Source organism: Poecilia latipinna, unplaced genomic scaffold (genome assembly GCF_001443285.1).
Source record: "Poecilia latipinna isolate Pla-1442-1.1 unplaced genomic scaffold, P_latipinna-1.0 Scaffold429, whole genome shotgun sequence".
NCBI classification, from domain to species: Eukaryota; Metazoa; Chordata; class Actinopteri; order Cyprinodontiformes; family Poeciliidae; genus Poecilia; species Poecilia latipinna.
The window spans coordinates 100,412-122,861 of record NW_015113045.1 but is presented as its reverse complement, the minus strand read 5'-3'; the positions used below and the strand labels follow the sequence as shown (position 1 = coordinate 122,861).

Here is a 22,450-nt window from a genome sequence, read left to right as displayed (position 1 = left end):
ATAACTGTAGTGATGTGTGCGTGCGTGCGTGCGTGTGTGTGTGTGTGCGTGCGTGCACGGTCATGCCTGCTGCATGAATCCTGGCTGCTCAGAAGCTCGGCATCTCTCCGACTCGAGGTTCAGGAACTGCTGCCTTCAGGTACAGCAGTGACCGTCGGTTCTCTGTCCAGCTGAGAACACTGTAAAGCTAAATTCCTGCTATTTTAATTTATAATTGCTTGCGAGTTCTGATGGGATCTATTGTACTTTTTGGTTTTCTTTTTTTGACTGGAGCAAGTGGAAACACTGTAAAACCGATTATGCACAGTATTCTGCAGCAAGCGGTGTGTCTCAGATTTACCAAATTAGCTCTTTTTGCTTGAATGATCATCAGACATGAATGTCCATTTCACCTTCTGAAAAATCTTTTTTTTTTTTTTATGTTAAATTGGTTTCATGCCTACCTCAGTTCGACTGAGAAAACGCACTATTTCTAGACGATGGACGTCACAAAGGTATCACTACTTGCATCCGATTCAGGATCTAGGACTGGTGAGAGGTTTTGCACCTTACCCCACCTACTCCAGGCCCGTCTTTGCCAGGCTGCAAACATAGGACAACCAACTTTATACAGGCTTCAGCATTTCCTGCTTATTTACTAATGCCGTCTTAGTTATCTTTGTAAATGTTCGTAATGAGAGAGGTAAATCGTTTCCGTGTGGCCGTAGAGATGTGCAGTGAAACAGTGTTTGGATTCATCAGTGTCTCACTCATATTTACAAAGCGATACCACAGACTTTTGTGGCTTCATGCGTCGCTGTCGGTTGTCGTGCATGACGGCTTTACTTTTCACTTTGGTGGACGTACCTGGTGGTTGCTAAGGTGTGCCTGAGGCCAGGTTCCTCTGCTGCTTGCTGAGATCTTGTACAGTCTGGGCGGCTTCGTTTGACCTGCATGGAGGGATGAGGTGGTGTACTCTGTGTTCACATGCGCCATGTTGATTTTCTTTTTCATTGACAAGTGTAAATAAAAAAAACCTGCAGTATGTTTCTAAAGGTCTGCGATGTGCGTTTTTCTTTAGGTTCTTGTCTGAAAATTGTCCACTTGTCTATTTTAGGTGTGTCCAGGAAATGACAAATAGTGAGCTGCTCATTGTCCACAGCATGATGCTGCCACCGCCATGTTTTTACAGTGGGGATGCTGTATTTTTCAGCATGTTTCCCGTCAGCCGAGTTCTGCTCAACACTTCGTCTCCTTTGGATTTTTCTTTCGTGAACTCGTTCATGTACTTTGGATTCCTAAATTCTGTCTGCAAATTTTTACACCTGAGCTGCTAATCTCTGCAACTCCTCCAAAGTCAACATTGGTCTCTTATTTAAAGGGTTAAACAGTATTCACGGATCTTCAAATCCTTAAATATTTCATAACCTAACCTTGTAATCATTTTGATATTCAACAAATGTTAATTTGGTTTGCTTGCAAACATTTTAGTTGATTTGGAAAAAATGTCAACTTTTTTCTTCCATCATAGCCTGATTATGTATTGATGCTTCTATATCAAACTTTCATAAATTTAGTATTTGAATTTTTATTTTAAAAAGCTTCCCTTGAGTCAAATTTGGCAAAAAGAAATCTAAGAAAAAACATGTAGGGAAATACAATCTGAAAATCCTCCAGCAGAAGTGAGAAAAAAAAAAAAGAACCAAATAAATCATAAGAATTTATTGTACACTAACACATTAGCTGCCTTTAAAGGCACACAGAATTTACAAAATAATCCTAGTGTTGGAGCAGTCATTGTGACGGACTCCTAGGGACAGTGAAGTGCACATTGACATCGTTTCCAGTGGCTTGAAGTGCTGCTGGATGGGATCAGATCTGGGAGGACTCCAGCCACAGGGAGGAGCTCTTGACTCGCGGCTGCTGAGAGTCCAGCTTCAGCAGCGCCGCCACAGCGCCCTCTAACTTCGTCATCCATTCCCTCTGGAAAAGTTGCACAAGGAGGAGGTCAGGAGCAGAAATAACAGCAGCTATGTGTAAGAATTGAGCACAAACTCTTTGTATTATTGCTTCTGTGTGAACAAAAGGCAAAACTAAAATGGGAAGATGCATAATTATTAAGTTACTGGTAATCAAGAATGTAAGCAATTTACATTTTACAGACAAATGTAAATTCTTTTTAGATTTTTCATAGTAACACAAGGAACTACATAACTGTAAAAAATAAAAATCTGAAAAGTGTGGCATGCATTTGTATCCAGCCCAAAAAAATGTTCATAAAAAGGTCCATGAAGCTAATTGGAAGTTCCACTTGCTCTGGTCGAGTGAGAGCAAAATATACATTTTTAATCTACATGCAGTATGGGTTGCACAGTGAGCCCGTTGTCAAAAAGAAGACCTGTGGTTTGAATCATCACTCTCCATCCAATTTGAATGAGCTCAAGCTGGATGAAAAGCTGGCAGAACCGGGGTCTAACCACTGACTCCTAGACCGGTACCAGAAATGTGTAGTTACTTAAGCAGTGCAGACAAATGAATGTGTGAGTGGTTTTATTTTGAAAAACCCAGAAACATCCACGTGCTTCTTTTGATGTGCTTGAGAAACATTAGGATATGGAGTGAAAAAGAGAAGGAAGAGGATCATGTCGGCCACCATGGAGAAAATACGACTCGCCCTCCACAGGTCTGATCTGTGGCTGGAGACCCTAACCCTAAAAGACTTGCAGCTGTGTTTGCTACCAAGTGGAGTAGTGGTGCTACTCTGAAGCACAACTAAAGCTGACTCAGGGGTGAACACGAACGCATACAACAGTTTTCATATTTCCATTTGATAAAAAATAAAACGACATAAAACCTTTTACTTCACAATTATGGATTACTTTGTCTAGGTCTGTTTTGTGGTTTTCTCAGTTTTCACATTTTGTTTGCATAACATTGCCAAAACTATTGACATTTTCCTTCCAGTCTTTTACGTGCATGCCATTTGAAACTTGTCATAAGTTCAGGCTTGAACTCATCTACCTTGGCAGACTCTGACGCAGCTTGAAGGATGAACGCACCGATACACTGTTGGTACCGGTTGTGGTGCATTATGATGAAAGAATGTGGCAGCCCTGATGCTGTGAACAAAGCAGAAAGTTCTATCATCAGATACAGAAAGTAAGAGCGTGTGATGTTTTAATTGTTCAATCTTCTCTGCTAAAATATGTAGAAAAACTCTGCATCAGGTGTAGTTACTGGAGGCGTTTAGCTGATCAATGTTCCTGAGCTGCAGTCGATCCAGAGAGATGGGCTGATCGAGAACCGTGAAGGTGCATCCCTCCTTCAGCAGCTGGTCCAGCTCCAGGTTCTGCTGCAGCCTCAGGTGGTTCTGCTCAGAACTGACAGACCTCTGTGCGCAAAGTCAGAGCAAGAAAAAAAAAAAAAAAAACGGGAACAAAGTTCAGATACATGACACTCTCCACAGAGCATCTCCCACTGGCCCAGAACAGAACAAGATGGGTGCATACCTTCTTGCTTCTCTTTATCTTTGTGATCAGCAGGAATTCATCAAACAGGAACAGATAAACATCGATGAGCTTTGTATTCTCTAGTGATGAACCAAAGAGAGACATTCTAAGTTTCTGTACAATTTCTTTTTTTAAAAAAGGACATGAACAGTGTTGGGTTTGGCCAACGGTAGACACCTGTAAGCACCAGCTTCCCTTCGTTCAGCAGACTTCTGTGGGAGATCAGATTGTCCAGAGTGACGGCCTTCAGGAGATGTTTCAGACTCTGGAAAAGAAGCAGATCACATCAGACCTGAGCTCCTGACAGGATCAGCAAAGCTAAAAGATAAACAACTTCAAATGTGGAATCAGATATTACTTATCACATTTTACACATAAGTGATGTTTGTGACAATCATGTGTGATGATCAAACATTAAGATGTTAAAATATATGCCAATCAAACGAACCTCTGGGATGAAGGCACGTTTGTCTCTTTCCCAAACCGGCAGCCACACCAGCGCATCTCTCAGCTGTTTCACCTTCTGGTAATTATCCAGCCACTTGACCTTCCCTTCCAAATCACCTGGAAACAGAAGAGCCACAACTTAACATCTAACAAGGACGAAGATTACATTTTCAGTAAAAACAATGCTCCTTTAACAAGACTGAAATAATGTGAAATGAACCGTTTGAATGAACACCAAGAAGCACCATCAAACGTTAATGCAGCATACGAGGAGCAAAACTTCCATAACCAATAAACTTAGTTCATTCCTTAATTTAAAATAACCACAGAAACAAAACATTATGAATTTTTAAGCAAACCTCTCAATCCATTTGACTTAAGGGCAAAAGTATGCTTTAATTTGTAAAGTTTAAAATGAATTAAGGGGGAACATGGCTATAAAAGAAAGGGTGCATCATCCTGAATAAATGCAACATATTAAAAACAAAAGAATCCATTGTACATATTAAATAAATAAAAATGCTGTCTCTTAAATAATTTTGCAAAACAAGGTCGTATAAAACTGTAAATCACAATAAAAATAAATTGATAAAACTTGCAGAAATGTTGATGAGCCTGCAAGTCACAAATACACATCAGAACCCATGAATGAGATTGGAGAAATGTTTTGAATAAAACATTTCTGCCGATTTAGATTTACTGCAAAAGACAATATATAAACCAAAACTGGATTGTCTTATTTCTGGTAAGTTAAAAATAATTTTGCACATTTTTTTGTGTGAATTTAATGTATAAAAGTTTAGTTCAGTCACTCATTGTCAACAAATTCACACCAATATAAAAAAAATATATATATATTTCTGTCAGAGCTACAATAACTGCTCTAAACTCTTAAATGTTTACCGGGTGTCTAATTTTTTTGTAAATATGTTTGTACTGTTTAGAGTGAATTAAAGGATTTTACAAAAACTTGGACGGCATCACCATTTTTACCTACACCGACAAGGAAATGCAGCATCTTTTTAATCATACCTAAGGCTCATCACAGAGACAAGATTGCTAATAAATCTTATCTAACTGTACTCATTTGTGCATGGTGATGCCAAACACGGGTGTGGCTGAATTTCGTGAGAGATTACAGATTTTATGGTAAACATTCCCCACGCCCAGAGAGGACATTGGCCGATATATTTCACCCATGACCACAAAACTCCCATCTGCTGTTCCTTTTCGTCACAGCCATTACAAAAGGTGTGCTTGCAGGAGCATGCGTCTCAGAAAAGAGGCGGTAAGCAACTCGGTATTAAGTCCATGTGGGTTTTCTGTACAAAAGAACCAAATGACATCAAAGTGAACGCCTGCTGCACATTTTCCTGTCCTGGTTGCAGAGAGAAGTGCCACAACAGGTCCGTTGGCTGCTGTCCAACACAGCCGAGTAACCTGCTCTTAAAGAAAACTGGTCTGTAACCATTCTGACACCTGCCACACATGCCATTTGTGTTCAAATAGAATTGAAAACACCTGCACAGATATGCTGATGAAACCCAAGTGAGCGACAACACTTTGATGTCTGGCGACTGAAGATGTGGCAAAAAAAGAGAGAAAAGATCTGATTGTTTTCTAGCAATCTAATGTACAAATCCTACAACAGTTTTTTTTTTCAGCCAGAGATAAAGTCAAACGCTCAGAAAGGTTGATGCATATTAAAGATGAAGACATTCAGAGGAAAGGTGTACGTGCTGCTCACATATAGATGTGTCCACTTTGTCAGCTATAACCTGCAGCTCCCTACTTTCCTCCAACACCTGACATCTCTTTGCGATGTTCCTCAGCAGCAGCGGGTATCGGGTTAGCCGCTGCAGAGGCGCCACCAACAGGTCGCGTAGCTGCAGCCTCCGGCACTGTTCGCTCCTTTCACACCACTAAGCAGAAAGCAAGGAGACAAAGAAAGGATTCATGAGAAGAAGACGGCAGAGTGGAGACAAACATCTCGTAGTAAATGAACCACTGTTTGGAACAATAGTGCAGAGAGCTAACTTTTAAGGAGGGAGATCCCTCTAGGAAGCACATTTCAACAATCAGGAAGGATAACAAGATGCAAAAGGATGCCATTCCTCATTGGTAGGACTGTGAGACACCGAACTAATTGTTTAAAAGAAGCGTTGCTGGGTGTCCTCGCTCATACTTGGCACACACTACCTACAGTCAAAGGTACACTGCGTTCTGGCATTTGCTGACTGACACAAACAAATCAGCTTCTGCCTGAACTCAGCCGTCTCCTGTACCTTTACGTATGACCCGAAGTCCTCCCTGGGCATCAGGTTGTGCAGATAAAGCAGCGCTGCTGAGTAGTTGAGGCAGTACTTCTCCAGACAGTGACATATGCTCTCCTCAAAAACCTGTCAGCAGATTGAGAAGTTATATTCAATCTGATGTATGATGGGTGATCAGACTCCATGTAATTCATGGGCTTCACTGTTTATGTATTTAGTTATTGTTTTTAAAGATATTCAGAGGCACTTGCAGTTCACATCTTTCTTAGAGCATTTTTGAAAAACAGCAGTGAGAAAAAAATTGTTTTAGGATTACACATAGCACCAACCTGAATTTTAGAGTAAGACAAACTAAAGCAGCTGCATTGAAATGCAGCTGGATGTGCAAAGCCATCAGTTCTACATCTTCACACACAAACAGTGCGTGTAAAAGTCTGCTGTCACAGTGTACACACACACACACACACACACACACACACACACACACACACACACACACACACACACACACACTCGCCTTGCTCAGCAGCTCCAGCAGGGTCGGCCCGTCCCCTTGGGTAACACTCAACAAGTTCTTGATGACACGCAAGAGTTTGTTCAGGAAACTAAAGCTGATCTGCACAGGAAAAAGAAACGGCAAGTCAGGTGTCACTGAAAGGCCAAGAGGCTAAGTTTTCAGTCTAACATGACTGGCATTTCTGGACACATTTTTAATATGATCGTTATTTTTTGGTTTGACCTTGGTCAAAGTTCAAATCAAGTACAGGAGCGAACAGACTAATCACATTTTCTAAAATGAAAACATGCACCAACCTGACAAAAATTATAAGCGCTTTTTATTTACTTACTGTTTTAATTCAACATGAAGAATCTAAACGAGAGGATCTAAACTGTTTCTGTCTGCCACATAAATATCTGATGTATACAAGTTTGAAAAACAAATATATATATATTGCTATAAATTTGACTTCGTTATTCACACATTGTTTTTCTACATACTTTTTTGATAATTATCCAACAGAGAAATCTGGACCTTAAATCCCATTTTATGACGTTATACCGCCCCCCTACCCCCCTTTTGGGGTGAATTTCATGTCTCTTTGTGGATGTGGTCGTGTTATTTGGTGGGTTCAGATGGGAGGCGAAGTGCTGGACCTTCTGGTGAAACATAATGTGGAAAAGAATCGTGTCCCCGAACTTGAGTTTAATATAAGAATTACAATTTAGTAAAATTACCAATAAAATTGCTGGCAAAAGGAATGCTATCAACAATAATAATTATAGTTTTAATTGCGTTTTTATTTAGCCCTTCCAACACTAAAAGGACAAAAATAGTTGTACTTTTAAATTATTTTTATTTTATGGATTATTTTTATGCATTCTTGACTATAAAATATGTACAAACAGCTTTTTTTAAAGGTTCTTTTGAAGGGATCTGCAGTGTGAAGCAAGAGACAGGGTAGAGGGATCTTTACACAACACAAAGCCATTAAAATACTTTAGCCTGAAGGGTAGGTATGCAGAAAATGATTTTAAAGCTTTTGAAAACTTTTAAAACTCTCATTACACCTTGACACAGGTAACCCAAACTCAACAATAGTGGACAACCTGAAGAAGCGCCAAACGCAATTCTTATTAAGGCTGCTTATTTTTTTGGTACAGTGATCAACATTTAACACTTAAAGTAAAACAAAAAGGTTTACGAGGTAAAAACTAGGATCCAATTGTAATCCTACAGGTACTGTATCTTAAGATTTGAGATAGTCTTAAATCTACAGTCTTAAGATTTTTTCTTTCGCAGCTTTACTAAGCTACCTCTAACAATGCTCTTTTTTTCAAAATAGTTTTACATTAGAAATATAATCCAACAAGACTAATACGGCTTATTTGCATCATGTCTCACCAGGCAAAGTTCATTCAGGTTTGCAAACAGGCTCCATGAGTCAACATCCATGAGGCAGTTGTTCTGCTGCAGGTTCATGAGTGTGGCTGAAAACACCTGAAAGGAACAAAACAGGCACAAACAGAAAGAGCTAAGTGTCCAAATGTGGTTTTAAATTTCAAATCCACTATTCTGTGGGAAGGACAACCCAACAGAGGTTTCTACGTGAACCAAACACAAGAATTCAGGGAGATAATAAATAAAACACAAAGCAGCAGGAGTTGGGTTTCGTTTGGGTTTGGTCGATTTGTTTGTGGTTCTGTGTGTTTGCGTGGAGCATTGTGATGCTTTGAATGGACAAGGTCACCTCTTTGAGAACCATGAGCTGATCCAGGAAGTAAACGCACTCGCTGGTGAAGAGTTCCCAGATGGCCTCTTGTCTCTTTCGACCCTGAGGGTCAGAGGTGACGCCCACCTGCGAGGACTGATCCTGGAGGAACTCAGCCAGAGAAAAGTCCTGAACAGACAAACGACGACAGTGAGAAACGAGGAAGCTGCGTCTCCCTCAGAGCACGTTGGCACAGAAAAAAAGCTGCATTTTCTTTGTAAGTTTCCTGCCACCATGGTGAATCAGATGCGGGTCAGTGTTTGTTTATAGACTTTTGTAGAATGGCTCTAACTGGTTGCCGCCTAGAAATTCTGGTTCTTACACAAACTGTGTCATTTTAACTCCGCAGGATATTCCCGCTAACTGTTGTTTGGTCATTTCTAAATCATTTAGTAAACAGTGAGTTGTGTTTAAATTAGAAATCTGAAGGTCTCTGTAGCTCAAACATGTCCTGGATGAGTGCACATACTAAGCCAATCTGACGATTAACATACAAAGCAAAGAAGCTTTGCTGCTGGTGGTCCTCACCTTATACTTCTGAAAGTCAGTGTTTCTCCAGTCTTGAATCTGCACCGTTGAAAGGTATTTTTCAATATCTGATACTGTGCCCACCTGCAATTTCCCTTTAGTCTGGAAGACAGAAAACAAAACTCAGACACCAAACAGACTGTATTGGAAAACAAGAGATCATTTCTGTATTTTCTGTTTAGCTCTGGTCATTATGAGCAAAAATAACACCTTCAGAAGTGAATTAAAAAGTCTGGCTCAAGTTCTACATTTCAACCCCCTGCAAAAACTGTGACCTAAAGGGGATAAAAGGAAACGCACTAATCTGCTTTGAGAAGTGGGTCAGAGAACAATGTCCAAACCAACTGACCAGTTTTGTAACAAAGTACATCCAAACAAACCACAGACCACATCACTGGCACCAGTCACACACACACACACACACACACACCAGACAGACCAGTAGGCAAACGGCACACCTACCGTACTGCGCCTCAAAAAGGGCCACTTTGATTTCTTTGCATCTACAAAATCAAACACAGAAACAAAGTGTGATTGTGTTGTGTGGCAACAGCCTGGACGCAGACATTAAAGACCTTCTGACAAAGCTTGCTTTGATTTGAGGACAACAGTTTAAAACAAAATACGAACTGTGACTCTGAGTCCCCAGTGCCAATTTACAGCCCCTCATTTCATAACAACACAAAGTCCTTGTGCCATTTTATACTCCTAAAGAATCAGTTTTGTTCCCATGCACACAAACCATGATCGATGTATTTAGGCATAGCCATGAAATATGAAGATTTTTTTTTTCAGTGGATTTATGAAGTTTCCAGTGTCAGTAATGGTTTGGGGTATTCTGGGGAGAACTTCCACTGAAGTTCACAGCCATCTACCAGGAAGTTTTAGAGCACTTCATGCGTCCTTCTGCTGACAAGCAATATGGTGATGCTGATTTAATTGTCTCGGTACCTTCCCACATTGAAGATGAGAGACGCCAGACCCAACAAATATGGATGAGCAGAAAGATGCAATCAAAGCAACCTGGACTTCCATCACAACTCAGGAGAGTCACAGGCTGATTGTCTCCATGCCATGTTGCATTGATGCAGTAATTCATGGAGAAAAAGCCCCAACCAGGAACCGACCTTTCCAAAAGCCTGACACTTCTGTTTGGAATATTTTCATTGACCATTTGTAAAATGCTAATTTTCTAGAACAGTGAATTTTGCGTTCAAAATTTAAATAAAAACTTAAAATACAAATCTGTAAAATATACAAATTTCACTTTTTGAAATGAGAGACAAAAACACTAGAATGTTTTTCATGATATTACATTTTTTTACCTATACTTTCGAGATGTAATATAATTTGGCATTTGGTCATAGAGAAGTAAAGTGCTTTAAAACTAATAACACAGCAAATATGTATAGCACAGATTGCTTTTAATGAGCTCTTTGTAACCTCTTTTGCCATCAAAGAGAAAACCCAGCCAAACAAAAACTCTTAAGTCGCTTGCCTCACATTAACAGTAAACATGGGTGGGTTATGGTCAAACCTTTTGGCATCAAGAAGCAATCTGTTAAAACATTGACTCATAACAGTACAAATTTAATCAGAGGGCAGATCTCTTGGCTAAGGATCATATTGCAATCAAACAGAAAAAAAACAAAACATAAAACCGACATATAAATGAGAGAACGTGGAATTTTACCAGCGAGATTTGAATCATTGATCATGTCCGCCGCTCCGTTGGACACAAACAGGTCTCCTGGCGAGACATCGAGTCCAGGTAAACTGACCACCACCGAGCTCCGCCTCCTCTCCTGAAGCCTGAAACAGAAACACGAGGAACTTTAGACGCTGAACAGTTTTATCCAACATCATAAGATAAAAATGAACAGTCACTGTACTAATTTGCAGTACAGTAAAGTAGTACAGTACAGGGAAACGGCTGACTCAATATCTGAGAATCTCTTCCAACAAATCTAGTCTATGTGAAACGTAAGTAGAGTCAGACTATCCAAGCAGGGGAGGGGAAATAAAATTCCCTTTGTCATTTTGTGTAGCAGAAATGCCACTGAAATACCATCCGCTTTGTGTGGAAAACCAGTCATTAATGTGAGTAGCAGATATTATGAAGGATAAGTGTTATGCGTCTGGCTCATGCACAGACAGCTGCCGATTAATGGATCACCCTGTTTGCGTGGAAGGAGACAAGCTGTCAATGTGTGCCAGTTCTAATCCTCCCAGTCTTCTTTTCATAGTTGGTAACTGAGGCATGGCTTTGGATGGAAAAACACAGGCCTGCCTTTTAGCCTGGGGACAAAGCTCACACAGCCGCTGTTCTCAAATGTTATGACTTATCCTCTGTCACTAAACATTTGGGATTACTGTTCAGGGCGAAAATGAACTTTCACGAGCTAAAATTAGCAGCTGACAAATGTGATTGTGTGGCGAAGGCAACATTAAAGATGGCAATGAAATGACTGTAGAGGTTAAGGGTGTGGAGTGACTCATCTGTCAGAAAGGATTAAATGAGGTACACCTTGAAAAACTTGATCAGTGACAATGTCAAATGACAATCATAATCAAATCATGCCTACGCCAAGGAAACAAGAGAAATTATTGAATGTGGCTGCTGTCGGTTAGCAACTAGATGGGCTGGTTTTTCCTCAAAGTACGGCTAGATGTGATGGTTTCACATAACCAGGTAGACCACGCTACACTAAAGAAGTTACTGTTTTCTCTGGCTGTATGGAGAACAGAGTAACTTAGTCCCTGCCCCAACTGTTGGCTGCACACTACTGGTCAGCTGACCAGAAAAAAAAAGAAAGAAACAAAATACACCAAACATTTTTTCTCACAAAACACTAAAAATAAAATTGCCTGTTTTTCCAGCCAAACAATTTTAGAGTGAAAACTAAAGAGCAGCACCCCTCAATCAGTGTGCAGACACATGATATGTATAAGGAGTAATATTTCTCATAATAATAACTTATGTTACATTAAGAAGTGTATTCCAAATTATGCTTAGCTTTAAGCATAAAGATAGCAAAACAATAATGTTTTATTTTTGATTTGAGATCGACACAGCTGATGTACATTTCCCTTAATGCAGTTATAATAATCCAAATATTACACACTACACACTATTTAGAAGCAGCAGAAATATTCATTACTTTACTTGTTTAAATAAAAGTTGTTGCATCATGTTAAACATTTTGGTTTGAAAATGTTTATGCAAATACTGTGAAGAAATAGGCTATTGTACCACACTGAAGTTTTACTTTTAATCCTAAAAAGCCAATACTATTTACGATATGCATTTCAATACTTCCATCAATAACCTGATGCATTTTGCACATTATAAAAATTCTTTGATATCTACACGACTGCAAAGCCCTAACGATGATACAAAATGCAAAAATGAAAAAAGTAGCAAATGTTTTGAAAGCATTTGTTAAAAGAAACTAAATTAGGATTTTTTAAAATATATATTTCAGTTTTGTTTCTTGCTACCTTCAATTCTTGTATCAGGCTGTAGGGTTTAAATATTTAACGCTCACAGGGGGAAACAAAACCTAAACAGTTTAACTAGAAAAATATTGCGGCAGAAGCAGAGTGCCCATTGTTCACCAAAAGCACATCCTCATTTCCGACATTGTTTAATGGCATTTACTGACAAACCATTTTCAAACAATTAGCTGCAGCAGAAGTAGAAGTACCAACAACAGTCTTACTTCACCTTTTGTTAATGTCACCCGTTATATTCAAAAATAAACCACCAACTTGTTCCCTTTTGCAGTGCAGAGCACCAGTATTTAGTACAGTGACTGCACTTTTTCCAACTGTACATGTATAGTTGCACAAGCAGCTTGGGACACTAACTGAGAGCAGCTATAAGCTGCATGGCTGCAGGGCCAACGTACGCTTTACAGGATAAGCTAGTGTGCAGCTCAACTGAAAACGGGAGTAACCTGGTACATTATTCCTTCAGCATGCTTTTGTTAGAATGTGAAAGCCTCAACTGTTCCTTCCTTTCACTGCCCTTCCTGCTAATCTATTAAACACGATCCCACCAATCCCCAACTCCAGCTAAGTGCACGTACATCACAACAGATGGCATCAGCAGCTGAACGTGGCATGGGCTGGCTGATGGGGTGCTAAGAAATAGCCGACTGCACGTCTAAACCAGGTCAATGCTTCATCGTGATTCATTCCGTGGCATCGTCACAATGAGCCCCTGTTGCCTTGTGATCATGCAGAAAACCTCCTCTGTACCAGCCTCTCTGCCAGCAGAGAGCACTTGCTTGTTTTGTCTCCCATATTAACGAGAGAAAATAATGATGTTCCAAAACAAAACTGCCCGAACAGACTGCGAGCAGAGCCCGGACACTGTCCCAGGCACAGTTCCAGGGTGCAATTAATGGGACAAAAGCTACCTAATTATCCAGTGTGAGGAAGAGCCTCGCCGCCCATGAGGAGGGGTGTGGGTGGTGGTAAGGGAAAACAGCTTTAATGAGGGTTTGTCTAGCCCAAATGTAACCATGGGACTCTCAAAACTTAACCTACCGTGCTTATGAAGCATTAACAAAGACGTGAAGGACAATGAATGCACAAAAGGGCTCCGGAAGCTAATGGTCCAATCGGCATCCAGAGATCAGGCCCAAAGCACTTTGATGTGATGGAGCTCGACTTTCTACTTTTTTTTCCCCCCTTCTTGCAAATCAATTATTTGCCACGAAGCAGCGCAGCTTTACCATTTGAACACCTGACAGCTGATAGGGACAACTGCAAAACAAATGTGCGCTCTGTAAAAGAGTCCAAATATTTTACTACATTCCTGATAAGCAAATATGTTCCCACACATTTGAGCCTGAATATTTTTATGCTACAGTGCTCACAGTCCCAACAGACAACATACAAACAATGATATTCACAGCATCCAATGTACAGTGCGCCTACCTTCGATGGCACCGTTCCCTCTCCTGTAGGAAAACAGAGAAACTTTATTAGAACTGTAGGCTTTCAAAAACAGTAAACGTACAATTTCCATGCTGCACGGACACCGTAAAGACCGAGCATGCAAAGACCTCCTACTGCCAACGGCACCACTAGATCACTTTCAAAGACACCGTAATCTGAATCAGTGTTTTAAGTGGTCGCTTGGATTCAAAAGCCCTCGATATTGTGGGAGAATGTCGACACTATTGAGAATGTGCCTGCCTGGAAACCACGAGCTGATGAATAGAGCTGCCCATTATCTTTTTCCAATCGCTCACTGACCCCTCCATTATTGGGTGACTGCTGACTGCAGTGAATGGGGGCCCCGAGGAGAGCACTTCCCAGGGCCCTCCAGGCTGTGGGCTTGGTCAGAGCTGTCAATGTGTGTAACTGCTGATTCATTTGCTGTCAAAAGCTTGCATTGTGAGTGACCGCTCCAGGAGGGCTTCTACAAGTGAGGAATGTCTACCTATTTAATTTATTAAAGGCCATGCATGGAAATACACAGGAGAAAAGGTCTTGAGGTGTTGGACTGAGGTCTGAGGCTGGCGGAGTTAAATTGAAATGGAAATCAACAAAAACACTTACCTGCACTTCTACATCAGAAAACGGAGACTCTTTCATTAGAGCAGGATGAGCACTGTTGCATTCCCAGTTTGGGGAATTGACACCGTTTTCAAAAGTCTTTGATCTACGCGATCTGGTTCTCTGTCGCCCAGAGGGTGAAACGGACTGTGGTTCCTGACAGTTCTCTCCATCAGAGGAGGAGGTTGTTGCTAAAGGTGATTTGACTCTCTTCATAGGGGACAGTGGGCTTGCAGGGCACGGCTCCTCCTGAGTGCTCTCCATGCGGCCCGATTCTCGAGTGTCAATCATAGGACGTCTGGTGCTCCTCATCCTCCTCAAGGTGGGAGACGTAGAGATGCGTCCAGGAGCCTGGCGGTCGAACTGGAACAAAGGTGCCAACTGTCCCTCAGTGTCCACCAGCGACAGGTGTCTCAGCTTGGAGTGCGTCCGTGTGAGATCTATGTGCATTATGACCGGGCTGCAGGTCTGACACTCCTTGTGCTTGAAAGACCCCGAGTCCGTTTGGGTCTCCATGTCCGACGATCCTGTTGTGACGACTTCATTCTCGGCCCATTCGTTGATGTAACTCCAGTCCAGTTTCTTCTCATTGTCCTGGTCTTTGTCCTGCAGAATAACGTGCTTCAGCGTAGACATTGTAACCTCAAAGGCATTATTACAGTGCAGCAGACATCTGAGAACGTGTAATCTTACAGCCTGATCGCTTTGGGTTCCTTTAAGGTGACGTCAGACGATAATCCTGTTGTACTCCACTTTCACACCATTTACTTCTCAGATTGCTGGAGGAAAAGCAGGATATTTCAAGTTATGTTCATTCAATCAAGAAGTTTCCTGGTGATCAGAAATGGTAGACGTATCTCTCAAAAGATAAGACAATGTAATTTTGAAGAAAAATGTTCAGCCTTTGTTTACATTAGAAAGTTGAAATGTATTTATACATTTCTCAGTAATAAATAAAAGAAGAAAATCAACCCTTCTTATAGTTGCTGATCAGCTTTTTGCGCATTTACACTTATATTTTTGATCATTTTTCTTATGTAATGAGCTTAAATAGATATTTTCCTCAAACATCTTCACTGTCAGACTCAAGTCAGGACTCTTGTTGAACCACTAATGCATAAATATTACTTCTACTCATAAAAAAAATTCTAAAATTAAAAGACTACTTTGGCTCTAAATTTGCCAACCAAATAAATAATTTTGGGTTTAACATTACATTTATTTAAAATGGCAGTTTATTGAGAATTAGCAGAGAGAAAAAACTAAAAATTTAAATATCTTATTAATAAACGGGATATCTGGATCGAAAAGGCAGGTGTTGGGTTCAATGATGCTCCAGCAACGCACCTGTTACTAGAATAAATATTACTGCGTTCATTTAGTATTTAACATAATAAGAAACCTTAAGAAACCTTCAAAGACTACTACCACTTTGTTGGTCTCACAGATATGAGCCATTTCTAAACTAAAATGTTTTTGTAGCACGTCAGGTGCATATCATTGACAAGTCAAGCTCTTAGCTCGACAATATCCATTTGGGAACAAAAGACAGCGTGCCGAGAGCGCAAACAAGTCACAAGTTTACAGCTTTTAAGCTGCAGACAGCCGCTCTTTCACATATTACTTCTGTGAAAGCGAAACCCGCACCTGTTTCGGAAAGAGGGTAAAAAATTAATCAACAGCTCTAGTTTACTTACATCCCTACAGCTGCTGCCCCTCGACTCCGCCGCCGCGTTGACGTGTGGCCGCAGAGAGCAGCATGTGGGCCGGCCTGGTGAACGTCTGGAAAAAGTCTCGAAGATGTTTAATTCCCAGGAGAAACTAAACAATGCAAAGAACCGTCCTGTGAAAAGGTGGGAAAGGTGCGTCTGCTGCGCCCTGCTTGCCTGGGAACATCAACACTCTAACCCGGGCGTCCCTCCCTCCTTCCTCCGACACAAAGCGACGTCACAGGCCGCCTGGAACAATGAGGCTGGGCTGAATAACATGCAGTCACTTACTGCCGCTCCACTCGTGTCATGTGAGAGGAAAATTAAACACCACATGCGGCTGCGTTCTGAATAATGACAGACTATATAGATGTAATTTAGATTGCTGACAGTTTACAGTTATATCAGGGCCACAAAATCCTGAAAGTAGAGTTTTTTTTAAGAGCAACGTTCACATTTTAATTAGTCTATTCAACGTGAAACTCTATCTCCATATTCTGGGATAGAGTTGATGGACAGAATGTGTTTTCTACTAAAGAAAACAAAAGCCTACAAAAAGGCAAAACATTACGGTTTGACGGAACCAAGCTGGAACTTTTGCACCACAATTATAATCTTAATTACAAAAAGATATGTTTTGCACATAGATAACCCAGAACATCACTAACAGAAGAGTGCACTGTTCTTACTCACGGTGAAATATGGTGACAGCTTCCTCATTATGCTGGGATTACTTTTCAGATGAAGCAAGACATTTCTCAATACTAATAAACATGTAAACAGATCGAAACACCAGTCAGTTTTGACCCAAAGCCTATAGCTTCTGGAAAACTAAAGACAGAGGCAGATTTTGCATTTCAACATTGCAGTGACTCCAAGCATCTGCCAAAATCAATAACAGAATATCTTTGTGAGGAGGAAATTAAAGGAAAATTGTAGTCACTTGTAGTTGACACATATTATCAATCTCAAATGTGGGATTCTGATAAACTCCAACCAAAGAAAAGCAAATGATTAAAAAGGTACATCAATAAAGTTGGATTAAGGAAGTGCACAATGATGCAGGTTATGTGTGTGTGTTTTTTTTTTATTTTACTTTTTTTCTTCTATGAGAGGGGAAAGTGTAAAAGCCACATTGTTTGTCACACTATTTTTGGAAGACATTTTGAAATTACTTATAAAGGTACCATTCTGCAAATTTAAGTGCATAAGTATTTAAAAAAATTTTATAATGCATTTAATTTGTGTTTTACATTTTAAAAATACACAAGAGGATGTATTTAAACAGGATTTAGTGGGTGTGGTGCTACAGTTTGCTACAGTTTGCTACAGTTTTTACTCAAAGTAGAATTTAATTACTTTAGTGGTGACTAATAATCTTTATCCTACATCTGTAATCTATAAAAATGCAGCAGTTGAACACCAATAAAATAGAAGAGTGATAGGGAAGCAGTGCACTTTGTACTTCAGCTTCATTTTGAACATGAGGAGCTGTAAAGATGGCACTTACAGGAAGATGTAATCTGATCTGTGTCTCAACATTAAATCAGTTGTTATCTCTTATATGTGTTGTAAAACAATCACTTAAGTCAGTTTCCCACAAGCAGCTCTCTCGGAAATTAGGAAATGCTGTTTCTTTTTCTAGTTTCACATGGAAAAAAATAACTGGTTTATTTTCCACATTCCTTTTTGTACATACAGACATAAATGAGACAGTGGTTCACTGACAGTCCAGCTCATTGGAAACGGTGTAAAAATGTCAGTATGAGTTGTGTTTGTATTCAACACAGAGAAGCTGAAGAACTTGTTAGTGAACGCTACGGGGCGACACAGATTGTGTGTGAATGTGAACATTTTCAGGATTAGTCGGAAGCGCCCCCTGCTGGATTTAGAGGTGCGGTACACTGGAAATGACAGCTACGTGATCCATTTGTTATTTTACATCACTGTCATGAAGCAATGGGTCTTCTATTAAAATAAACTAGATCTATAAGGATACTTTTTGTTCTTTGGAATTTTTTTTCACCTGAATGAAGATTAACCAGGTGTACCTTACGTATTAAAGATAGATGTAGTGTATTCACTTTGCAAACATGTATTTGGGTCGGTTGTCTAAATACTGGCAGGGCTTGCAGGTTCAGTCAGCAAATTTAGGAACTTGTATATATATATATATATATATATATATATATATATATATATATATATATATATATATATATATATATATATATGTATACATACAAGTTATATATATATATATATATACAAGTTATATATATATATTTAGTTAAGTTCTTAACTAATTAAGTTCTTAACTAACTATATATTTAGTTAAGTTCTTTAAAAAAAAGAAGAAATACATTTTAATGATTAAATTAAACAATAGAAACCCATAAAATATTTGCATCCATAACAGTTATTTCTTTTATTTAGACTATTTTAATAAAGCTTTAAAAAAAAACAGAATAATGCATAGTACAGATGAAACGTGATTTTTATTACAGAAATTTCAGCCGACTAAAAGAACGCCAATATGGGAACTTCATGCTCTGTCAGGATGAATTTCGGCTGTGTGCCATGGAGGTGATAATGGTACAGCTCTGATGAAGATGTTCAGGAAGCTCTGGTGGCTTTAAAGCAGCATCTCTGCTTTGTGTCATCTTCTTCCTGACAATGATCCATTGATGATCTGTGGGAATTGGGAATGTGTTGTTCAGTTAAGAACAGTAACACCATAGCTATTAACCCAAGTATTGGTAATGTGGTTCAGTGGGTTGGTGACAAGTTGATGACCTGGTGACCTGTCCAGAATTTATATCCCCACTCCTTGCCTAATAATCTCTTGAGATAGAAAAAAAGCCCTCCTGCTGCCCTGAAAGTGGATACAGAGAATGGATGGATAGGTCTCCACAAAACTCATCAGAAAATGTAAACATTCGGTGTTGTAGCATTTTCTGATGGATTCTTATTCAGACGTTTGACTTGATAAAACTATGACCAGCAGATTTGGCTGCCCAAATCATCACTGACTGCAGAAACTTCACACTAAATCTCAAGCTAATTGGTTTCTTTGCTCATCCTGAAGACATTTTCCAATTAAGAAAGCATGGATTTATTCAATCAGTGCAACATGCGTAGCCCTGATCTGTGTACACTGACTCTTTAAATCCTCTTTTAGATGCTCTCAAGGCATGAGTTATTTCTATTGTTTGTGCACCTTTATATAACATACCTTTTCCTTCCACTTAACTTTCCAATAGTTTACGTGCATACCGCCGTGTGTTAGCTTCATTAGCAGTGATCTGTTGTGGCTTGCACAATGACAGGTCTGCTGGTCAGCTCACAAATCTGCAGTTCTCCCTATTATCATATAACATTTCTAAATCAAAAATCCCTTTTTTTTAATTTAGGAGTTTCCTTAAAACTCATGTAACTGACAGAGTTTTCCTGTAAAAACACCTCTTTGTTTTTACAACGTATAAACCATATTGAGCCTAAATAACAGAAGTAAACATTTGAAATAAACTACAAATGTATTTCTGTTTAATGTGTGTTATTTTTCTTACTTGAATAAGTACAATAAAGGACCTATTTTGCTATATTCTAATTTACTGAGATGCATCTCATTCCACATCTTACTGGGGTTAGGAAGCTGCTGCACACTCACAGGATCATCCTCTAGCCACATGTTGACAAACTTCTCCAATGATCTGATCGCAGTTAATGTTTTAAATGTTGTAAGACCATAGTTTTTTCTTTTTTTTTTTACTTCCCTGTGATGTCATATTGTTCTGTTTGAACATGTTTCCAACTTTCCCACTTACTTAGGGCAAAGCCAATACCTGTAGTCTACATTTAACTCAGGAATATTGCAGCACTCGCATTTCTCCTCCTCTAAAATGACACACTGTTGCATATTCACATTCATCAGGAAGTCTCCTCTGACTGAAAGACAAATAAAAAGATGTGAAACCGAAGGAAATCGGGCCCACAGCTCTGACAGCAGAAGTCTCCTCCCCCCTGAAGTAGATGTGAAGAAGAGCGTCCTGCAGGGTGAAATATACAGGAAGAAGTGGAGCAAGTCTCTTTTTAATTTACACAAGAACAGCGCGTCGCGTCGCTCGGCGGCTGTTCCTGTGCACTTTTCGCACTTTCCAAGTCGCCTCGGAGGGAATTAACTGGAGTTACGATGTTGAAAGTGGATGAAGGGGAGTGCTGTTGAACTGACGGCGGTGTAACGTGTGGGTTTCCTCAGCCGAGGAGAGCAGAGGAGTGCCTTTTGGGTCATAAATGGAAAAGCAGAGCGGAGCGGCAGCAGAGCAGTGAGAATGTCGGAGCACAAATCCAGTTTTCTTCACATCGGAGACATTGTGTCTCTCTACGCGGAAGGCTCGGTGAATGGCTTCATCAGTACTCTGGGGTATGTATGTATGTGTCCCTCAGACGCCAGTCCTCTCTCTCTGAGGCTGTCTTCATGTGCGTTTCCCTCTTAACCTCTGACACAAGCCGCCTCTTTCTTCGCCTCACTCTGTTCGCTCTAAAGTCAAAGTTTCATGTGCGACTTGCGGCGGAGGCCTGGCAGCGCGCAAACCGCTACATCTCAGGAAATACTTAACGCAAAATGCAACAGGAATGCAAAACGGCTTGATCCCCAGGTGCACATGTGCGGGCGGTGGATTATTTTTCTTGGCTGTAGACACCAGGGTTCCAAAGAGCTACGAAAAGGAGTTTACGTGTGTTATCCGCGACAGGAGGAAGGAGAGAAACGCTTGATTGAATCGGTAATCGAAGAAGAGTTGACTGTCAATATTCTATTTTCAAGCATCTCTATGCAGTCATGTCTCACGCTTTCTAGATTACAGATGCACCAATCCGTCAGCTAGAGATTGGAATAGGCCGATTTTCCCTTGGTTGAGTGTGATCAGAAAATACAAACCAAGCAGAAGTTTTGTTCTTTGTTTTATTAAATGCATTCAAACTAAGAACTCCCACTCTTTTCAGTCTACCAACACAAACGCACAGCCTGCACTTAAATGCACTGCTGGGATTTTAATAAAAAGCTGTAATAAATCATGTGGTCCGTTTTCGATCAAGGCATATAATAATCCTTAGTGTGGAAAAAAAAAATCATTATGAGCAAATATTAGAACCCACAGGTCAAACCACTCACCTGTTTCACTAAGCAACAGCTCACAAAAGAGAAACTGCATTTGCAATTTACACTGGTATTGTGGGATGTTTTGGTGACCCAATTAGAGTCTATGTTGTTGTTCACCGCATTTGTGTAAAAACGATGTGTTTTTGTGTTTTTAAGTGATTCAGCTCACTTTATAGTCTCCCCATTTTGTGTAAAATCACCACATCTGGATTAGAATTAATATTTTACCTGGAGCTGAAAGATGAAATGAAGGTCAAACTCTAATGATTTAGTCTATCATCTAAAGCAATTTTCACAGCTTTTGGAGACCTGTAATGAATAATAAAATAAATCTGTTATGACATAAGTCGTAGAGGGAGCAAAAATTAATAAGGGCCCTATTTGCAGTCATTCTGGTATTTACCCATCAGTAAATCTGCCAGAGATCAAATTAATCAAATTTCCCCTTAAACGGGGATCTAAGTGTATCTCCAAGTGAGACCAAGAGTAAAGGAACCTGGATTCTTCAACAAGCTTCAGATTTCATGTTCATGTGCATTTCAAGATTGTGTAGTTGTTTGGAAATAGTGCCAATATACTCAAGATCGACTTTTTGGCAAAATGAAACAGCTGCCAATATGACAGTAATAACACAGAAGTTCGTTCTCTAAGCATTGTGGTCTGTTGTGAAAAAGTGAATATTTAATATCAGTTTATACATCACAGTTTCTCAGTAATACAAAATATTCAGTTTAAGTTGTTTTTAAATTCCCAAAATCAGCAAAAATGATCACCACAAATTTCTGTGTATTTTATTGAGATTTTTTTTGTGGTGGACCTAAACAAGCCAATGCATGATTGTAAAGTTGAAAGCAAATGATAGATAGGCTTGAAGATTTTGTTTACAAATCTCCAATCCTTCAATCCTACAAACCTTCAAAATCTTGCAGAAGATTGTTGTTGGGGTGTGGCGTGCATTTGTATGCAGGACAGCTGGTTCAATGTGAATACTTTATAGACCTGC

At 39.8% G+C, this 22,450-nt stretch overlaps 2 protein-coding genes across 4 annotated transcripts in view; one reads left to right on the top strand and one right to left on the bottom strand.

Annotated features, from left to right (window-relative positions):
• Positions 1-55: 55 nt before the first annotated feature.
• Positions 56-17,221, bottom strand: plekhg7 (pleckstrin homology domain containing, family G (with RhoGef domain) member 7). 2 transcript variants are annotated; one of them, XM_015038086.1, is made up of 18 exons: positions 16,275-17,221; positions 15,271-15,356; positions 14,581-15,183; positions 13,954-13,976; positions 10,700-10,818; positions 9,469-9,509; positions 9,007-9,108; positions 8,458-8,607; positions 8,112-8,207; positions 6,726-6,824; positions 6,221-6,334; positions 5,683-5,857; positions 3,937-4,052; positions 3,666-3,753; positions 3,489-3,568; positions 3,217-3,370; positions 3,001-3,098; positions 56-1,962 (listed from the first exon to the last, which is right to left on the bottom strand). In XM_015038086.1, exons 3-18 carry the CDS (start codon positions 15,091-15,093, stop codon positions 1,852-1,854), a joined length of 2,079 nt encoding a protein of 692 aa, XP_014893572.1. In that variant the 5' UTR covers positions 15,094-15,183; positions 15,271-15,356; positions 16,275-17,221; the 3' UTR covers positions 56-1,851. The 2 variants fall into 2 exon arrangements, with proteins under 2 accessions (XP_014893572.1, XP_014893571.1); XM_015038085.1 differs by having other exon boundaries at positions 14,581-15,356.
• A 2,657-nt stretch (positions 17,222-19,878) lies between these two features.
• The window catches only part of itpr2 (inositol 1,4,5-trisphosphate receptor, type 2), a 62,008-nt gene continuing 59,436 nt past the window's right edge, over positions 19,879-22,450 (top strand). For both annotated transcript variants that reach the window (XM_015038078.1, XM_015038077.1), the window contains exon 1: positions 19,879-20,709. In XM_015038078.1, coding sequence (XP_014893564.1) covers positions 20,618-20,709 — 92 coding nt within the window. In that variant the 5' untranslated portion in view covers positions 19,879-20,617. The remainder of the gene's footprint in view (positions 20,710-22,450) is intronic.

Bases quoted from the DNA above. Each gene is read 5' to 3' on its own strand.
- plekhg7 (XM_015038085.1), bottom strand. From the start codon at position 15,213: ATGTCTACGCTGAAGCACGTTATTCTGCAGGACAAAGACCAGGACAAT. The intron at 6,335-6,725 runs GCGAGTGTGTGT...ATCTGCTGACAG, and splicing joins TGCTGGAGCTGCTGAGCAAG to GTTTTTGAGGAGAGCATATG. The intron at 5,858-6,220 runs GTACAGGAGACG...CTTTCTGCTTAG, and splicing joins ACTTCGGGTCATACGTAAAG to TGGTGTGAAAGGAGCGAACA.